The sequence below is a fragment of the Syzygium oleosum genome, unplaced genomic scaffold (genome assembly GCF_021117445.2).
Source record: "Syzygium oleosum isolate NSW1041296 unplaced genomic scaffold, Sole_v2.1 Sole_v2.05, whole genome shotgun sequence".
Classification (NCBI taxonomy): Eukaryota; Viridiplantae; Streptophyta; class Magnoliopsida; order Myrtales; family Myrtaceae; genus Syzygium; species Syzygium oleosum.
In genome coordinates, this window is record NW_026607489.1 from 10690072 (window position 1) to 10709243 (window position 19172).

Consider the following 19172-nt stretch of genomic DNA (forward strand, 5'->3'; position numbering starts at 1 on the left):
ACTATGTGTATGTCAAGGATGAGGTTTAGTTCACATTTTACTAATTTTTTTCAAGAAATTAAAAAAAAAGTATATGTGATTGGTCCGATTCGATTAGTTCGGTTTGGTCCGGTTCTCTTTGAAACCGGGAACCGGACCACCTGGATACCGGTTCCGTTTTTAGAAATCGGGAACCGGACCGACACTCTCGAGAACTGAACCAAACCGGCTGATCTGGTCTGGTCCAGGCGGTTCCCAGTTCGGACGGTCCGTTTTGCACACCCCTGATGAGAAGGGGCGACGCATAAACCCGGTAGCTTTGGCAAGGCAACACCAAGCGAGACAGAGAGGTTTTGATTTGTTAGATTCAAAGCTCGAAAAGATATCTTCTTTACTTATGATATTTTCGTACCAAAGAATGATATTTTTCTCCTCACGAAAATAAAGGGATCTTGTCATTTACCATGCTTGCAAGCGTGGTCTCTCCAAAAATGACCACAATGGTGAACCAAGAGCACACGAAATACTCGTTTGAATTATTTGTACATGCAAATCATATTATGAAAATCACATACGAAAAGATGGAAAAATACGAACTCGCTCCATAAAACGATGTGATGGGCCATACCACTTTCTTTTGGAATGTACATTTAACAATCGTGCATTTACGCGATAGTTTCGGGCATCAAATTCAATATACGCCATCATTTTGGGTGGAAAAAAATGTAGCCTTTTGTTCAAGTGACATTTTCTTAGTCTTTTGAAATTTGCCGTAGAATTTCATTTGCTTTGCTTCAAAATGACATTTTGACTCATTTGCCGTACCCAACAAAGTATATTTAGAGTCGAATCATGATGGCTCGATTCATTTCTACTAAAAGCTAGCGATTCCTCTGTGTTCTTTCCTCCTTTTTTTGTTTTCCTGGTCTTTCGGTCTCCACAAATCTCGATGCAAATAGAAGGAACATTATTCAAAATGCCCTAAACTTATCGCACTTTTGCCGAATTAGTCTTAAACCTTTCTTTATTTTTTAAGACTGAAAGAAAAGAAAAGAAAAAAATAAAAATAAAAAAAAACCAATAAAAAATTCGAAATTCTTTTTAAAAAATAAAACAATTATCCACGTCAACGTCACGTAGGACGGCCAATACCGACTGGACCACCATATCAGTGAATTTTGATCAAAATTAACGGGAATGACTAAATTGGCAATTCGTTAAAAGGTTTAGGACTACATTCGCAAATAGTTAATATATTGAGGACTAAATTGACATAATTGAAAGGTTTATAACTGAATTGGCAAGCTGTCAAAAGGTTTAGGACTGAATTGGCTGCTGTACAATAGGTTTAGGACTTTTTAGACAATTTTCCTCCCAAAAAAAAAAAGTTGTGAGGTTTAAGACTTCAATTTGATTAAAAAAAAATAGGTATAAAGAAGCGAAGAGCAAAGTTGCAAGCGAAGCAACAAAGCCATGCCTTCAATTAAACAAACATCATTTTGGTGCAAAAACAAAACGACGCAATTAATCATTGATCCCAGGTCCCATAATGCGAGAAACTAGCAATTAATCACTGCAGAGTCTTTTGGCTCACAGATATGGCTAATCTGGGTCAAGAGCTTGGTACGCACTTTAATGGATGTGCATGCCAAGGCCGGAATGCGACGATTCTGCCTCCACGGTTCTTTCTGGAGACAGCTGGCGCTACGCTCGATTTCCCAAGCTACCACCCCATTGACGAGGCCACTCTGCATTACTCTCATGTGATGAACTCCTATTTTTTCCCTCCATTCTGCAATTTTCGAGTATTTGAAGAGCTCTTTGACACGCCGCCGACTCAAATCTCCGATTTCGTCGGGACAATCTTCGCTTTTCACCAGTCTGTTCATCACCGCCAAAAATCCGTTCTGCGAGTCAGGTAACGTCCGATCTCCGCCGTTCTCGATGCAGTTTCCTTAGAGCTGAGACGCATGTTCTAGACTGACCTTGCGCTTTGTTCGATGTCCTCGTTTGAGTTCGTTGACGCTTGTTTTGGACTCTGCTTCTGCACTTTCGTTTGAGTTCGTCCATGTCCTCGTTTGAGTTCGTTGACGCTTGTTTTGGACTCTGCTTCTGCACTTTGTTCGATGTCCTCGTTTGAGTTCGTTGACGCGTGTTATATAGACTGGACCGAGATGTTTTTCCCGCTGATTAGGTAGCTTTCGTTTATTCGCGCTTCACCTGTTCGATGAATTGCTTGTGAAAAACTCAATGCATCCTTTTGTTATCCGAAAGTGTATTACCATAGAATTACATCACGATTGATCGATTTTCCACGATCAAATGCGTTTTCTCCCCGTTTCGTGTTTCGTGTTTTGTGGTTATCAATGGCGGCAGTCTTCACGCGAGGTGTTGATGCTGGATCGTAGACCTAGATGATGACTATTAGACGCAACGGCATCGGTTTGTTTACCTGCGGCTCATTTTATGGCTGAGGAGACAATCGATGAAGTGATGGTAGTAATAGTCAATGGTGGATCTCTGGTGATGGCTGATGTTAGTGATCCAATGAGCAGAGAGACAGACGATGGCGGAAATCTGATGATGTGTGTAGATGAATGACCGCAGAGCATTTGTTCCTGTTCTGAAGTTTTGATGCATAGAGTTTTGATTGAATGAATGTTCTCCCTCGGTTTGCGTAAGAAGAAGGAAAGAGGAACCAGAGAAGATAACCAAAAAGAAAAAAAATTGTAAAGAAATGGTAATAAAAGAAAAAAAGAAGAAAAAGAGGGGGGGGATTAATAATGACATTAGAAAAAGGGCTTCGTGTAAACTTGACGTAGGTGGATTAGTGTGGGCTCGGGTTTGGCTTGATATAGAGTGGGCGAGTTTATATTCACAGTTGGGTTTCTGAAGCCCATTTATGATTTGTTCTTGAGCAACCCAAAATGCCCATCGCAAGTGGACCGGGGTCTTAGAACTCGGCCGACGTTTTTGTAAGTTTAGGTATGACCGAACACGCCTACTGGGCCCAAGGGCCCAGCCCGGGTCCTTTTCCCTAATGAAAATAAAATAATATAAAAATAAAAAGATTGGAAAACTGGTTAGGAATGTAGGCCTTGATTAGGTTGTTATATTTCAGTATTAGAATTAGTTTAGTGTCATTTAGCTTCAGATGAATTAGTTTCTTTAAAAATTGAACTCGATTTGAAATAAGCTCATGGGAGTTGCTGTTCCGGGGCTTCTCGTATTGGTTACTTTGGTGGACTTCACCTTTTTATTCATTTCATTACTATTCTTGATTTGCTTGTTTGTTGTGATTGCTTTCATATGGTTTTTTGTGCTTTGATTCATTTTCTTAGTTGAATAATTAAGTTCCATCTTAGGATCATAATAAATACAAGAACATCGCATGGACACTTAGCGACAAGGACCTTAGGATTCATAATTGGATAAGAAGAGTGCATGGACACCTTCGTTAACAAATACTAAATTTTAGGTGCCGAAAGGGCGGTACTTAGATAACTAGTGGCGACTCCTTCACACGATAGAATTCTCGTAGGGTCGATCCAATATAAATGAAAATCCTCGTGCGAGGTAAGGATTTGGGAGAAACCGCGCCGAATGAGAACAATTCGTTCCCAACTCGGCATTACCTCTAAACTTCTTCCTTTTTCACCGACGGAAAAGAGGGTCGCGACATGGAACAATGGAAAATCTTTGGGTTTGTCGGACACATCCATTCACGATGTGCTGGAATTATGGCCCTCTCTATATTTTTAGTGATTTGATGGGCCATCTTTATTATAGCTTTTCTTTTCTGGATTGTAGATACATAGATAAGCATGCAATCAGCCATTGGAAAAATTGGCAACATTGCTATTCTCTTGATTCAAGAACACAGAAAATTTGGGATTATGTTGGGGACACTTATGTTCATCGGCTTAATCAATCGAAAGCTGCTGGCCAGCTTTCGGAGATGAATTTGAACCACTTGAAGGAGATTGTGGTAGCTGTGGTTGTAGAGAGGATTTCGAAATTAGTGGGGCTCTCATCAGTAGCAAAATTGAAGCATTGGGTTCATGTGCCCTCGTATTTGTATGCTGTGAATGTTTTTGTTAACCAATTCTACTTTCCATGCAAAGATTTGGAGTTTGACTCAGTTAAGTGAGATGTTTGAAGTTTCCAGATGCATGATGCCTTTTCCGTTTTAGTTGCTGACAGATGACAACGCAAGATTCTGTTTCGGGTTTTCGGGTTTTCTGCTTGACATGTTCATTTTGTTGGCCAGAGGTCACATGTTCATTATTGGGCCTGCAATATGTATATTACCTCCGTTGTAATTGTGTGATTTTCCTCGTTTACTCTGATACTAAAGATATACCTTTTTGCAGATGCACGCCGGCTATAATCATCTAACTTCAACTCAGCTGGAAGCGCAAAAAAAAGTAAGCATGCCTGTACCTAGCCAATCTCAATTCTCCCTGTTTAACGTAGTCTTTTACATTTTATTTTTTTTCACTAATCAGCCACAGTTAGATGATTTTATTTTTTTGACGAATCAGCCACAGTTATATGCATTAGTCGTGAAGCTCTCACTTGTGTTTTGCTTTAGGTATTCAGCGGTTCTCAGCACACATATTCTAGGAAAAAACCATACAGAACATTTGTTTAGTTACTTCTGATTCAAAAGTGTTTCTCCATTTCTTTGTTTTTTTTTGAAGTGTGCTCATTGTACTCTTGAACCTTCAATGGATGTCAGATATGTTGCAAAGAGAAGGAAAGTTAATACGCTTCTGTTGTGTAATCTTAGTTTCATTCACTTCTTTTGTCAAGATAAGATAATGGTTTCTTCTCATATTCTATTTTAATTCTGGTTAGGATTTGATATAGTACGCACAATTTTATACCTGTAACTCTGCAGACTACATGTGTCTAATGAGCTTATAGAGGCGATACAAAAGAATTAGTGGGCTTGCATCAGCTCCCGAGAATTGCAAAACTCCCACTGTTCTTCTAGTATTCTTTTTTTTCCCCCTTAGCGAAATGTTTGTTTGGTAGAAAGTCAACTGGATTGCCATGGGGTGACAGGACTCTTTTATTTGTTACTTCTCGTGATACATAGCGTTAGAAGGAACGGTATCTGAACAGAAAACTTGTTAATTTATCGGAAGTAGAATTACAAAAGACATTAGATTTTTCATCAATTGCCCATACTACTGTTGGTGATTTACTTGTTTCTAACACCGGTTTATCATTTTTGTTAGATAGACTGCCATCATGCTTAGACCGACTTTAAAGAAACATTTATGTCCTTGGACATATCATCCCCTATTAATTCTTCTGTTTACTCTTATTTTTCTCTTTCTAGCATTATGAATCTCATCTGTTAGAAGCGAAAAGTAGAAGAGAAACTTCCAAACTGAAAGCAGTCGAGAAAGCAGTGACTTCAAAGATTCAAGACATCCGTACTAAGCTGGAGAAATTGGGTGAGGAAAAGGCGGCCTTGGCAGAGGTAAGGGATTACCTATTGCGGCTTTAGATGTTTCAAACATGAGAGGAGGGTTGCCTGGAGCCATGGCTGATTGTTGTTCTGCTTGTTCTTCACATGCATTCTCATTTTCAATGTCACAATCAGATGCAATAGTTTTCACTAGGACATGACAGTAACAGATCTTGCTCCTTGTGGTCCCCAGCATAATCAGACTCTTATCAAGAACCAAGATCTGATGCGGAAAAAGGTTAAGGAAATTGAAGAGAGGTATGTTTCCTTGCTTATTTCTGTAGACAAATCTAAATAACGATATCTGTCAACAGTGACACAGGCTAAACATCCTGTGCACCCTGGGCTTTTCCTCCGCACACCCACACACAAATCCTTTGGCTGATGTATCTTACCATATCTTCTAATAAGCACAGGTTTAAAAGTTAGTCTATCAAATTAATTTATGGGCAGAAAATAGTTAATAAGCAAAAGAATCCCATACCATCCATACAACATAACCAGTAAAATAAAGCAGCATTGAAGTAGTAGTTCAATTAAGGGAGGATGGTCATGAGAGAGGAAGTTGGAACAGACTTTTGAGAAGATGAGAAAAAAGTGAGGATGGTATTATGAAGAGGAAAAGTTCCAATAGCATGAACTTTTAGAAGACATCAAATATTGAGGTAAAAAGGTGAAAGTTGGAAGGAGAAAGAGGAAATATAGCAGTGACCTGTAAGACATCATTAAAGGCAAAAGGACGAAAGTCATTTTGTGCTGAGTAAGAATTTATCGAATAGTTATTACGCCTGCCTTTCACCATACTTAGGAGGGAAACAACCAAGTTCGAGTTAATCACTGGTTGAAGGATGCGGCAAGAAGATGAAGTAGCTATGGGTAGTTTTTATTGAAGAAGTTCTAAAACAGTTTCGAGATGGGACAAGCTCTAATAAGGGAAGGAAAGAGACAAGATAGGGAAAAAGAAGAAAGGAGAGAATGCACCACTATGGAGAAAGTTCCTTGTGTCAGATCTCTATTATTTGGTTCCTCTGTTATATATGCTTTATCTGTAATTTTGTTTCCTTTGAAGTTTTAGTGCTACTGCTTTAGAGGTTGAACTTTATCGACAGAACTTTAATGTTGAAAACTTCATGGTCAAGGTTCGAGTGGTTCTGGACTAAAATTTAATTGATACAGTTCAACATTGAAATTTTACTAATTCCCATTGAAGTTCAATTGGTTGTTCATGTGGCCTCTTGTTGAAATTTCCAACATCCAGAGAATAGAAAATAAGGGAAAAGATGATACACTTGGTAGAGATGATGCTTATTTGAGATCGACATGTCAAGCAACGTAAATGTATATGACTTTTAAGTACCTTAATGTGCATATGACATTTTCTTTGAAAAAAATATTTATTCAGCATTTTGAAGTACACTCATCTTGTCCATCTTCATTGAAGTTATGTGGGCTAATCTTCCTGGATAAGCATTATATTTGATTGTACCCATGTCACTTCCACATTAGATGAGTCCAGGTCAATTTAAAATTGTCAGGGGAAGTTAATCTTGCCTTTTGATTGACATAATGAAGCACATATTTGCTTTCTTTGCATTTGCAGGAAAACTGTGTCACTGAAGTCAAAGGATGAGAAGACACATGACTTGAAAGAACAGGTTACTTTGAAACTCAAATCCTTATGGTTTTCATATAATATTTCCATCTCCGTGTGTGTGGTGTGTTGACAATAGTTTGTTTTTGGTCATCCTTACCAGATCAGAGATCTTGAAGTGTTTATCAAAACCCAAAAAAAAGTCGCCAAAATGGATGATAAGGACGGCGTCAAAGGAGGAACCTTGTTACCGGTCCCTTTGGAGCCATCAACCTCAGCCAAAAAGAAGAAGAAGACCATTCGAAGAAGGAAATAAGCTGGCGTGTTGGTCTGAACCTTGTTCCATCAGCGTTGAATGCCATCATGGTAAAAGAGTGACCCTGTGCATCATAGTCAACTCTTGACCCCATGTTGTCATAAAGCCAAGCCTTAATAATCCCATCTGTTGCTGTTGAGATGATGAACTACACAAGAAAAAAAAATGTATAATCAATTTGAACAGATAGATGACTTCTTCAGACAGAGCAAGGGGCCCGGGGAGGTGCTTAGTGAGAGAATCAGAATAAAGACAGGTAAAAAGTTGGAAGACTTGCAAAGCCCTTGAAATCAACAAGGTCCACCAAAACTACAAATTCATCCTTCTCATACAAATCGAACCAAATTTTTTCACCTTACCGAGTTTAAGCAGGTACCTGAATATTTTCTGTGGTGGGGACATACGGAATTCACAGGTGCTTCATGACCCTCCAAACTGTGTTGCTTCGCCTCAGTCACTTCATCCCATACCTGCATAACTACTAGCTTGCGTAAAGGGAATCAAACAACATAACACTATAACACTGGGGTAAACAATCAGAGTATACCTTGATCGACCCGTCCTCTCCACAGGTAATAACACAACCGTTTGTTTGGATATGAAAAGGCAAGATCATTTACACTTCCAACATGAACCTCGATCTGTATCAGACATTATTTTAGAGTCAAAATCAAGTCAACTCACACTTAGGAGGCAATTGTCTGCAGATCAAAGAAGCTTAATTTTTTTCTCCATGCTTAGCAACAAACCTCCGGGTGGTTCCTTATGTCATCACCGGCATGGTATGAGTATATGTGCACCATGTGTTTGGAATAAGCAACTCCTAAAGAGAACACCACAAATCATCAGTAATAGCAGCATATAAACATTTTTTCTTGAAAATATTGCAAGGAAGTCTGGTTCTGGGCGCTTTAGTTTTTTCATCAGTTTGCAAGTATGTATTGCCTAATTCCGAAGTTGAGATACAAGTAGAAGTGACATCATAACATACCAAAATAGATTCCATGGGGACTCCGCACTACACAGTTAACTGATGCTGTATAATCATTGGCCAGAGATGCCAACAAAAAATCAAAACCCATAATTACATGGCCAGAAAGAAAAAACCAAAATTTTACTTGGAATTGAACTCTATACCTGCAGTGCCATTGAGCATGTTCCCAGATCCCAAACCTGGAAATTTCTTACAGCAATCCTTGCACGGCTGCCTACCTGCCACACCATGACATCACCCCCATATTTGTTCCCACTAGAAATTATTGATGGAGAAACTTTGAAGAATCATATCCCATGGTTTCAAATAGCTGAGGCTAGTGTCAAAAGGACAACAAAAACCAATCTACCGAGCACCCGAACTGCAGTGGGTTTAACAAGTTGTTCTTTTCACAGGAGAAAAAACAAAAACATAAACAGAACAAAATATACAAAAACACACGGAAATGAGTAAATGAAACAGAACAAAACTTCATACAATTACAAACAGAACCGAAACACCATAGCACTAGCATTTTGTGACTGGGAAAAACACAAGATGCGCAAAATCAAATAAAGCAGATTAAAGAACGAGAACGCTAACAGAGATACAAAAATATAAAAACAGCAAACAAGAAGGAGAATGCGGTAGCACTAGCATTTTACGACTGGAAACTCTTTACACTCGCTAGTCGTTAAAATTGTAATTTAAGAAACATTATAAGTGTCGAAGAAAAGTCACTACATAAACTTTATCGATTGAAAATTTTTGAAACTTAGCGGCTCAAGATAATCTTATCCCATTACAAGAAAATAAATGTCATATTTGAAAAAAAATAAAGTTCGAAACTTAGCGGCTCAAGACAATCTATTCTTATCGTATCTTGTTGATGATTGGAGGACGATGACCTCGGCTATTTCACCAGCCCTTTGTTTTGTTGTAAGTTAAGACGTATGAAACCTTAGGTTTATCTCAACTTCATTCAAATTGAGAACAGTTCCATCTACACATCCATGCCATCGTTTGAGGACCACCGAGGCATTCAAGAGGAGCCCAAAGCTCGAAAAACTTGTTCCCGTCACAAGCGACTCTAACCCAGAATCACAAATTCAATAAGCTCGGCGTTTAGTTCAGCTCTAGCTTATCTAATACTGATACTGATGCATTCGACCTCCAAACGTCATCTTCTTTCTTGAATGTGTGGCAGTACTTTGAACGTGAAAGATAAAAGTCAAGTGAGTAAAATCTCTGGCGAGTACTCCTTGCATTTTGAGCCCTACAAAACTCATCAGAAGGGAAACTTGAATGTCGGCAGAGATCATCGTTCACTATCACTACTAATAATCAACTGTGCGTTGGTTGACCCGGTGGGATTTCATGTCGTGTTTGATAAAGCACTTCGCATGAGAACGACATAAAGCGAAAGGGCCAGGTTTGTGGGATTCGGTCGCACAGTCCATTTGAAGACTCAGTGATCTCTGTCTCTTGCAAAATCAAGTAAAAACCTGTCATCGGTAGTTCGCCGTCATCTCATTGTTGTCCTGACTGGTTACCTTTGATCGACAAGCCACGATGATGTAAGCAACAACCAACCTTGACGGCAACGACGATGAAGAGGCAACGACGATGAAGGGATTATTCACTAAATGATGTCATTCATTCACACATTCAATCAAGATGGATCCGGGTTTGGAGTGTCCACGTTAAAGTAACATAAAAAAATAAACTGCTCTACTATGACAGAATTGTTGAATTAGTCAAAGTATTTGTTTGTTTGTTTTTTTTTATAATAAAGCCTAGTTGGTTGTCCTAGTTTATAGGAATCTGTTGCAGCATGTTTGTTGCTGCACACCCGTTCAGGATAGTGGGTAGATAGTTCAGCATAGTGGGTCAATTGTTATGGCTACTTTTCTGGGATTTTCTGTTGATGTATGGCCTATCTAAAAGGCTAAGTTGTTATTCAATTATGACGCATGAATGCAGTAAGCATTTTTTCACGGGTGTACACTCTCTTCTCTTTGACTCTCTTTTCTGTGTTTTTTCTTTGTGCTTGCAAAGCATAGCCAGCTTCTGCACCTTTTCTGTAACAGTGGTATCAGAGCCATTAAAGAAGGAAAAGTGAGTTAAAAACACGAGAGGAAAAAGTGAGAGTGAAAGGCAGTAGCCAAAAAGTGAGCTTGAGTTGAAAACACGCGAGGAAAGATTTTTTCTTGGTATCCAGTAGCGGTGATGGCTTTAGAAACCTTTGTCCAACCCGCTATTCCACGCTTTGATGGTCATTATGATCATTGGAGCATGCTAATGGAGAACTTCCGAAATCCAAGGAATATTGGGATGTTGTTATCTCCTGGAGTTGCCGAACCGAAAGAAGGAGCTATGTTGACAAAGAAGACAACGGACGGCTCTGGAAGCAGCAAGATTGAAAGATCTCAAGGCCAAAAACTAGCTTTTTCAGGCCATTGACAGAGCTATCTTGGAGACAATTCTCTGTAAGGATACCTCCAAGCACATATGGGATTCCATGAAGAAAAAATATCAAGGTACCGCAAGAGCAAAAAGGCAGCAACTTCAAATGCTTCGTGGAGAGTTTGAGTTACTAAGAATGAAGTCGGGAGAGTCAATTACCGATTTCTTCTCTCGGACAATGGCAATTGTCAATAAGATGCGGATTCATGACGATAAGACGGAGGATGTCACCATCGTTGAGAAGATTCTTCGATCTCTGACACCAAAGTTTAACTTTGTTGTCTGTTCTATACAAGAAGCCAAGGACATTGAAGAACTCTCAATTGATGAACTGCAAGGGTCGTTGTTGGTTCACGAACAAAAGTTTCTTCAGCAAGAGCCGGAAGAGAAGGCGTTGAAGGCAACTACAGATCACTTTTCGTCAACAACAAGAACGAATAGTGGCAGAGGTAGAGGAAGGGGAACCAATGAACGTCGCAGTTTCAATCAAAAGCCTAATGGTCATTTTTCTCGTGATGCTCAAGGTGGAGGACGAGGACATGGAGGTCAGCACTCAACTGTTTTCAAACCAAGGTCAGTAGACAAATCTAGAGTAGAGTGTTTTAGATGCCATAGGTATGGACATTACAAATCTGAATGTCGTACCAATTTAAATACATAAAGCATGGAAAGGATTAATTTTGCGGAAGAAAAAGAAGAAGCAGTGTCTCTCCTAATGGTGTGCTAAGAAACGGAGAAAATTTCATCGAACCTGTGGGACATTGACACTGGTTGCAGCAACCATATGTGTGGAGACAAGAAGGCATTCTCTGCATTAGATGAGTCGTTTCGCACCTCAGTCAAATTTGGAGACGACTCGATTGTGTCAGTCAAGGGTAAAGAGACAGTTGCAATTGTTCCTAAAGGAACCTCGGTTCAGATGATCAAAGAGGTGTTTTATGTTCCTGAGTTAAAGACCAACCTTCTAAGTGTTGGACAATTGCAAGAGAAGGGATATGAAATTACACTCAAAGGAGGTGTTTGCAGAATCCATGATGAGAAACAGCATCTGATTGCTCAAGTTAATATGACTGCCAATCGGATGTTCCCGCTGCATCTTCATGGCACCTCTCACTCATGTTTCTCTGCAAGATTGAAGGATAAAGCATGGTTATGGCATTTCAGATACGGACACCTCAACTTGGTGGGTTGCGGACGTTACATCATAAGAAGATGGTGGAGGGACTTCCCCCATTCATGGCGCAATCCGAAATATGTGAAGAGTGTGTTGTTAGCAAACAACACCGAGATCATTTTCCAAGAGGCAAAGCATGGAGAGCCAAGAAGCACCTCGAACTTGTCCATTCAGATATTTGCGGATCAATTTCCCCAATGTCCAATGGAGGTAAACGATATATCATTACCTTCATTGACGATTTCAGTCAGAAGGTTTGGGCTTACTTTTTGCAGGAAAAATCTAAAGCTTTTGAAGCCTTCAAGAGCTTCAAAACTCTTGTTGAAAAAGAGAGTGGAAATCCAATCAAAGTTCTCCGCACAGATTGTGGTGGCGAATATATTTCAACTGCGTTCGCAGATTTTTGTGTGGAGCATGAGATTAAAAGACAACTCACTGCAGCTTATTCACCGCAACAGAACGGTGTCTGCGAAAGGAAGAACCGCACTATTTTGAATATGGTGCGAAGCCTCTTGACGTCAAGTGGAGTTCCAAAAAGCTTCTGGCCGGAGGCAGTCAATTGGAGTGTTCATCTTTTGAATAGAAGTCCCACTCTCGCTGTTTTAAATAAGACACCCGAAGAAGCTTGGAGCGGGAGAAGACCCACAGTTGATTACTTCAGAATTTTTGGGTGTCTTTCATATGTCCATGTTCCTGACCAGAAGAGGAAGAAGCTAGAAGATAAAGCAGAAAAATGTATTTTTCTTGGCATTAGTGATCACTCAAAAGCCTACAAACTTTATGATCCTATAACCAAGAAAATTACCATTAGCCGTGATGTGATCTTTGATGAAGAGAAATTCTGGTCATCGAGCGAGAAGAATGGTGGTGATTGTGGTGAACAAATTCCAGCAAACTTTGAAGATGATACTGAGCTGGAAAAGCAGCCCTCTACGAGTCAAGTCACCACAGAAAATGCTGAAAATTCAGCAGTTGCTGCAGCATCTGAAGAACGACCACAACGCATCCGACGGAGGCCGGCATGGATGGAAGATTATGAAGTGTCGAGAGTTGAGCAAACCGAAGACTCACTGATCCATTTTGCTTTGTTTGTAGATAGTGACCCAACTACTTTTGATGAAGCAGTACAAAATAAAAACTGGAGAGTTGCAATGGATGCAGAGATCAAAGCAATTGAGAAGAATGATACGTGGGAATTGACAGATCTTCCCGAAGGGCAAAAGACAATCGGAGTCAAGTGGGCATACAAGACGAAAATGAACAAGAATGGTGAGATTGAAAAGTACAAGGTGCGCTTGGTGGCAAAAGGTTACGAGCAGGAATTTGGAGTGGATTACAAAGAGGTGTTTGCGCCAGTTGCGAGACTCGATACAATCCGATTAGCGATTGCGCTAGCAGCACATAATTCATGGTTCATCTATCAGTTAGATGTGAAGTCGGCATTCTTACACGGTGATCTTCAAGAACAGGTATTTGTTCATCAACTTTCTAGATATGTCAAGCCGGGTAATGAACATAAAGTTTATAAATTGAAAAAGGCTTTATATGGGTTGAAGCAAGCTCCAAGAGCTTGGTACAGTAGGATTGATGCTTATTTTTTGAAGGATGGATTTACAAAATGTCCATATGAGCATACGCTATTTATCAAGATTGGTCATGGTGGAAAATTGCTTCTCGTGTGTTTGTACGTGGATGATCTTATCTTCACATGGAATGATAGTGTCATGATTGACACATTTAAGAAATCTATGATGGAGGAATTTGACATGACTGATCTTGGGTTAATGCATTATTTTCTGGGCATTGAGGTAAATCAATCTGAAGCTGGAATTTTTCTATCTCAAAAGAAATATGTTCAAGAGATTTTAGAAAAATTTCAGATGACGCATTGCAATTCGGTAACCACGCCAACTGAGGTTGGATTGAAGTTGTCGAAGGATCCTGATGGAAGAAAGGTAAATAGCACCTTCTACAAGCAAATCGTGGGGAGTTTAATATATTTAACAGCTACAAGGCCAGATATCATGCATCGTGTGAGCCTTATTAGCAGGTACATGGAGAATCCAACTGAAAAACATTTGCAAGCTGCAAAGCGAATTCTTCGCTACTTGAGAGGGACTACAACTTTTGGGTTATTCTATAAGAAGGGAGAAAAATCAGAGTTGATTGGTTTCACTGATAGCGATTACACTGGTGATATGGATGATCGAAAAAGCACTTCTGGTTATGTATTTATGCTTGGTTTGGGGGCTATCTCATGGTGTTCGAAGAAGGAGCCGATTGTTACTCTGTCAACAACTGAAGCTGAGTTTGTGGCTACCACCTCTAGCGCTTGTCAAGCTATTTGGTTAAGGAAGATTCTTGGAGAGCTTCAATTTAAACAGGAAGATGCAACTACAATCTATTGTGACAACAGCTCAGCCATTAAACTCTCAAAGGATCCAGTTCTACATGGGAGGAGCAAACACATAGATGTGAAGTATCATTTCCTGAGGGATCTCACGAAAGATAAAGTGATTGATCTTGTTTTTTGCAGGAGTGAAGATCAGCTTGCTGATTTGTTCACCAAGCCTCTCAAATTATCTGCATATCATAAGCTAAGAAAGCTTCTTGGTGTTTGTTCGTTGGAAGCTGCAGGTTAAGGGAGGGTTGGTTCTAGTCCTTTTAAACTGATTGTTTGCAACATCAGTTTAAGGGAGGGTGTTGAATTAGTCAAAGTATTTGTTTGTTTTCTTTTTTTTATAATAAAGCCTAGTTGGTTGTCCTAGTTTATAGGAATCTGTTGCAGCATGTTTGTTACTGCACACACGTTCAGGATAGTGGGTAGATAGTTCAGCATAGTGGGTCAAATGTTGTGGCTACTTTTCTGGGATTTTCTGTTGGTGTATGGCCTATCTAAAAGGCTAAGTTGTTATTCAATTATGACGCATAAATGCAGTAAGCATTTTTCCACGAGTGTACACTCTCTTCTCTCTGACTCTCTTTTCTGTGTTTTTTCTTTGTGCTTGCAAAGCACAGCCAGCTTCTGCACCTTTTCTGTAACAAGAATAAGGGTGTCAAAGATGCACAATTGTGTCTCCATGATTGATTGAGTCTTTATGATTAATTGTGTCTTTTTGGCTTTCCCCTGAAAGGGACGTGCTCAACATATGTTAATGGAAAACAGGAGGGTTTTAATAAGTGTAAGAAAATCGAAGTTCAAGGTGGTGAATCATAGTTTTTTAGTGTTCAGAATTTTAACGTACACCAATCTCAAATTTGAGGGGATAAAATGAGATTTTCTCATAAAATTAGGAACCCAATCATCGAGGGTGTGGTCTAGTGGTTCATGGTGCCACGTTGTCTTCCACGAGATCACATATTCGAGTCATGTGGTAAACGAACGTCCGATTGGCTTGTGCCTTGGACATTTGCTACCTCATGTGGAGAGATTTTCCCGAATTCTGGAACGCCGGTGGGGCCGTGGTGATGGGCTCATACATCTATGAATACACTGAGTAGTTATAACTAAAACCGAACATCTTCTGAGAGAGAGAGAGAAAAAGAAAGAGTGCGCGCGCGTGTGTGATTGCGCGCGCGCTGACTTCGAATTTAGCCTTTTAGTATGTCTCTATTGTGGCATCTTCTTAAGCGGCCACAATGGATGCCAATATGGACACTTAATGACTATTTGATGGCAGTAGTGTCCACGTTGGCGTTGGCATTTTCCTTCCGCAATTCTAACAAAAGCCTCACGTTGACTAGCATTTGAAAAATTAGGGTACTTTTTTTTTTTTGCTAGAAGAAAAATCAAGGTACTTGATTGAACAAAAAACAAGAAGTTTCGGCATTGGATTGTAAAAGGACAAAAGATCACGTACTTGTAGTTGCGGTGTCATTATCCAAATACAAATTGAAATTGGAGTAGATAGCGAACGAAAAGCCTAAGGATATGTATTCCGACCGTAAGTTTTTAGCTAATCTTCTCTCAACAAAGGAAAAAGGTCTCTTGGCATTACGTTCGAAGGATAAAAATTATACGCAGTACACACACGACATAAGTTTGTTAAATAAGGAAATTGACTGAAGATTTCCCGCTGCAGATTCACAACTCGTCATCGTTCCGGTAAATTGCAGCAGGCAACAACAAGGTGATTGGTGGAAATAAGCTAGGAAAGATCGAAAGTTGAGTTGGCAACTTCAAAGATCACAGTTCTTTATCCGGTAAGGCGAAGCACCAATAAGAAGCGGCTGCTCTTTTTTTTGGGGAAAAACAACAAAGATATGATTTCATTGAGATTATTCATAGTTTCGGTTGAAATATGATTGAGGAGGAAATCAGCTTACCACCCAGGATTTGTTTACATTTTAAATATTATTATTTTCCAGAAATCTAGTTACAATCTCTCTATCAGCTTCGTTAACTCAAAATTAGGAACGTCAAAGCAATCGGTCATCTATGTTATGATAAATCGATTAACGTACATTTGAATCTTAGGCCTTACTTAATGCTTTATTCTATACCGTTTATAGGCGAATGTCATGACTCTGGACTAGTCATGGCCACGGGCCGGTTTCAGCCCGGAACCGGCCCAGTCAAACCCGGGCCCGGCCCGTTGACTAGGCCCGCGGTTCGGAACCGGCCCGGAACAAGCCCGGTTACAAAAAAAAAATTAAAAAATTTAAATAAATAAATTAAAAAAAAAAAAACCCGCAGCAGGGGCCACTGCACGTCCGCGAGCCTGCTGCGCCCGTTGCCGGGGTAGCTGCAAAGGCTGCCTTGGCAACGGGCAAAAAAAAATAAAAAATAAAAAATAAAATAAAAAGACAACCGGAATCGGCCGGAATCGGAACCAGAACTGGACCGGAACCGGAACCGGCCGATTCCGGTTCATATGTGGCCACGAACCGGAACCGGCCGGTTCCAAACTGTGGCCATGACTACTCTGGACTAATGATGTTTAATTGTGTGATATATTTGGAAAAAAATAATGTGACATAAATGAAGTGATCTAATACTCCGACACAAAAGTTTGATATCTAATACATAATTAGAAAATTACAATCAATCTCACCTTTACTACCTTCCTACTAAATTGAAATCTTCGTTTTACAATGGGGCCACGCAAGTTTCCTTTTTGATGCGGCAAGTAGCCTATAAATGAATACCCACACGATATCACGCTCTAATATTTCTCAGCTGGTTGCAAAAGAAAACTCAAACCCTAGGTGCTCTCCGTTCGACCTCTCGTGGTTCTTCTCTCTTCGCCTCAAGGTAATAACCAAAATTTCTTTCTTCGTAGGTTCTGCTTTTTTAGATTTCGCATGCGTTAGTCGTGCTCGTGCGGATGGTTGATTGGATCTTTTTCCCTTTGATTGTAATCGGTTTTTCGCATCAATTGGAATTGTGCGATCGATCATCCATATCTGGTGTTTAAGAGTAGTGGAAACATAAGCCCTACTTACGTTTGCTGATCAGGCCTTTAATTCTAGTCGTTTGGTGCATCTCGGATATTTTAGCATTGAATCCGGTCGTTTCTCTACTTGCGAGGTTATTATACCTGTAAGCTAGTTCATCCAAATTAGGTTATGCACTCCGAAATTAGATTATGCCTGTGAGGTTACGTTTGTGGCTTGTTAACACAAATCGAATCTGGTCTTTCAATGCCCGTGAGGGTATGCAGGCTTGTTAATCCATTAATTGGTGAAAAGGAAAAGGGTCTTGCGTGTTTCTGGATTTTAACAATCGATTTTTCTTAGCTCTTGATTTTTGAATTCCGAAAGATGTCTTGTTTTTCCTGATTGATTGCTCTGTGTCCTAATTCTCTTAGATATAGTTGAGTGGCGGAGCCCTAGCGCCTGAAGTTTTCTTTGTTCGGTGGGTGGCCACCGATGGTTGTGCCTAGAGTTTATGATCGTGTTAACATGTCGGTCGATTTATTCTGACCGACTAATTCTGATTTCAGATGCAAATCTTTGTGAAAACCCTTACTGGCAAGACGATCACCCTTGAGGTGGAAAGCTCCGACACAATTGATAATGTAAAAGCAAAAATCCAGGACAAGGAAGGGATCCCTCCTGACCAGCAGAGGCTTATCTTTGCTGGCAAGCAGCTCGAAGATGGCCGAACCTTGGCCGATTATAACATTCAGAAGGAGTCCACCCTCCACCTGGTGCTCCGCCTGCGCGGGGGATTTTAAGCGTGTTCTGGTGCTTTTTAGAATAGCAGTGGATTGGTGTGCTGTCATTGTGTGATGGCTTTGAATAGGTGTTAAGACCTTCTGAAATTCCCAGCTTCCGTTGCTTTTTCTACGTCACGGTATCAAGTGTCAATGACATTCTCGCGAATGATTTCAGTTTCGTACGGTGGTTCCGAGTGCTGTTTCTTTATTCTGTGTAGTTTGTCTATCGTGTCATTGCCATTGCCATGATAAGGCGTGGCTTAACTAGAATCGTTCGTGTGCCGGTGGTGATATGGTCTTAACTGGGATATGTTCCACGACTCTTGACCGTGTGTTCCGATGCCATAAAGGTTCTCTGGCCTTGGAAAGTTTTAGATGAGCCCTTTGAAATTGTTCGCCGCAATCCGATGGATTTCTCGGTTTTATAAAGTATAACCAAATAAATTTCACTATCGTGCCGTCCGTCTACATTTTCATGTTGGCTAGGTCTCTTTGATGTCACATTCAATAGTACCCACTTTCTTGTGTTACTGGAATGCCCCCGACCGTTGCCATGGAAAAATTTAAATATTACACACGATGCCTCTTATAGTGAATGTGTCACGCCCCGATCCCCACGGGCATGCGTCATCCCACCACGGTCGTTAAGAATGCGATATCTCAGGACTTGTCGCCTACCCAAACAAACGAACTAAAGAGCAACACACGCAGAAGCAAATCGAACTCTCCATACAACATCAATTAAACGGGATAGTAAAGAGACAATGGAATCACATCCACAAAAAATACTTTTATAAACAAAGCGTTACTTACAAAATACAATTGCACAAGGTACAAGCCTTACTAGAGGCCACTATCTAGGCACTACACACAACAAAAATGATCGGTGGTTGGTTAGCCTAGCTTCTCTACCAAAAGAGGTACTCAAAAGACGGGGGACTAGACCTATCTTCAATCCCCGTGGTACCCTGGCAGCGGCCCCGGATCTTCCATGACATCATGGGGCTCGGGGTTTTGAAATGTTTATAAT

General features: G+C 40.2%; 2 protein-coding genes across 2 annotated transcripts; both read left to right on the forward strand.

Moving 5' to 3' along the window:
- The first annotated feature begins 3599 nt into the window (after window positions 1–3599).
- LOC130138277 (BRAP2 RING ZnF UBP domain-containing protein 1-like) lies at window positions 3600–7574 on the forward strand. The gene is made up of 5 exons (XM_056311885.1): window positions 3600–4406; window positions 5330–5473; window positions 5655–5719; window positions 7062–7116; window positions 7216–7574. The coding sequence occupies exons 1-5, from the start codon at window positions 4353–4355 to the stop codon at window positions 7366–7368; spliced, it is 471 nt and encodes a 156-aa protein (XP_056167860.1). The 5' UTR covers window positions 3600–4352; the 3' UTR covers window positions 7369–7574.
- A 9510-nt stretch (window positions 7575–17084) lies between these two features.
- Window positions 17085–18350, forward strand: LOC115693780 (ubiquitin). Its single transcript, XM_030620837.2, has 2 exons — window positions 17085–17235; window positions 17927–18350. The coding sequence occupies exons 1-2, from the start codon at window positions 17122–17124 to the stop codon at window positions 18158–18160; spliced, it is 348 nt and encodes a 115-aa protein (XP_030476697.1). The 5' UTR covers window positions 17085–17121; the 3' UTR covers window positions 18161–18350.
- Window positions 18351–19172: the final 822 nt, after the last annotated feature.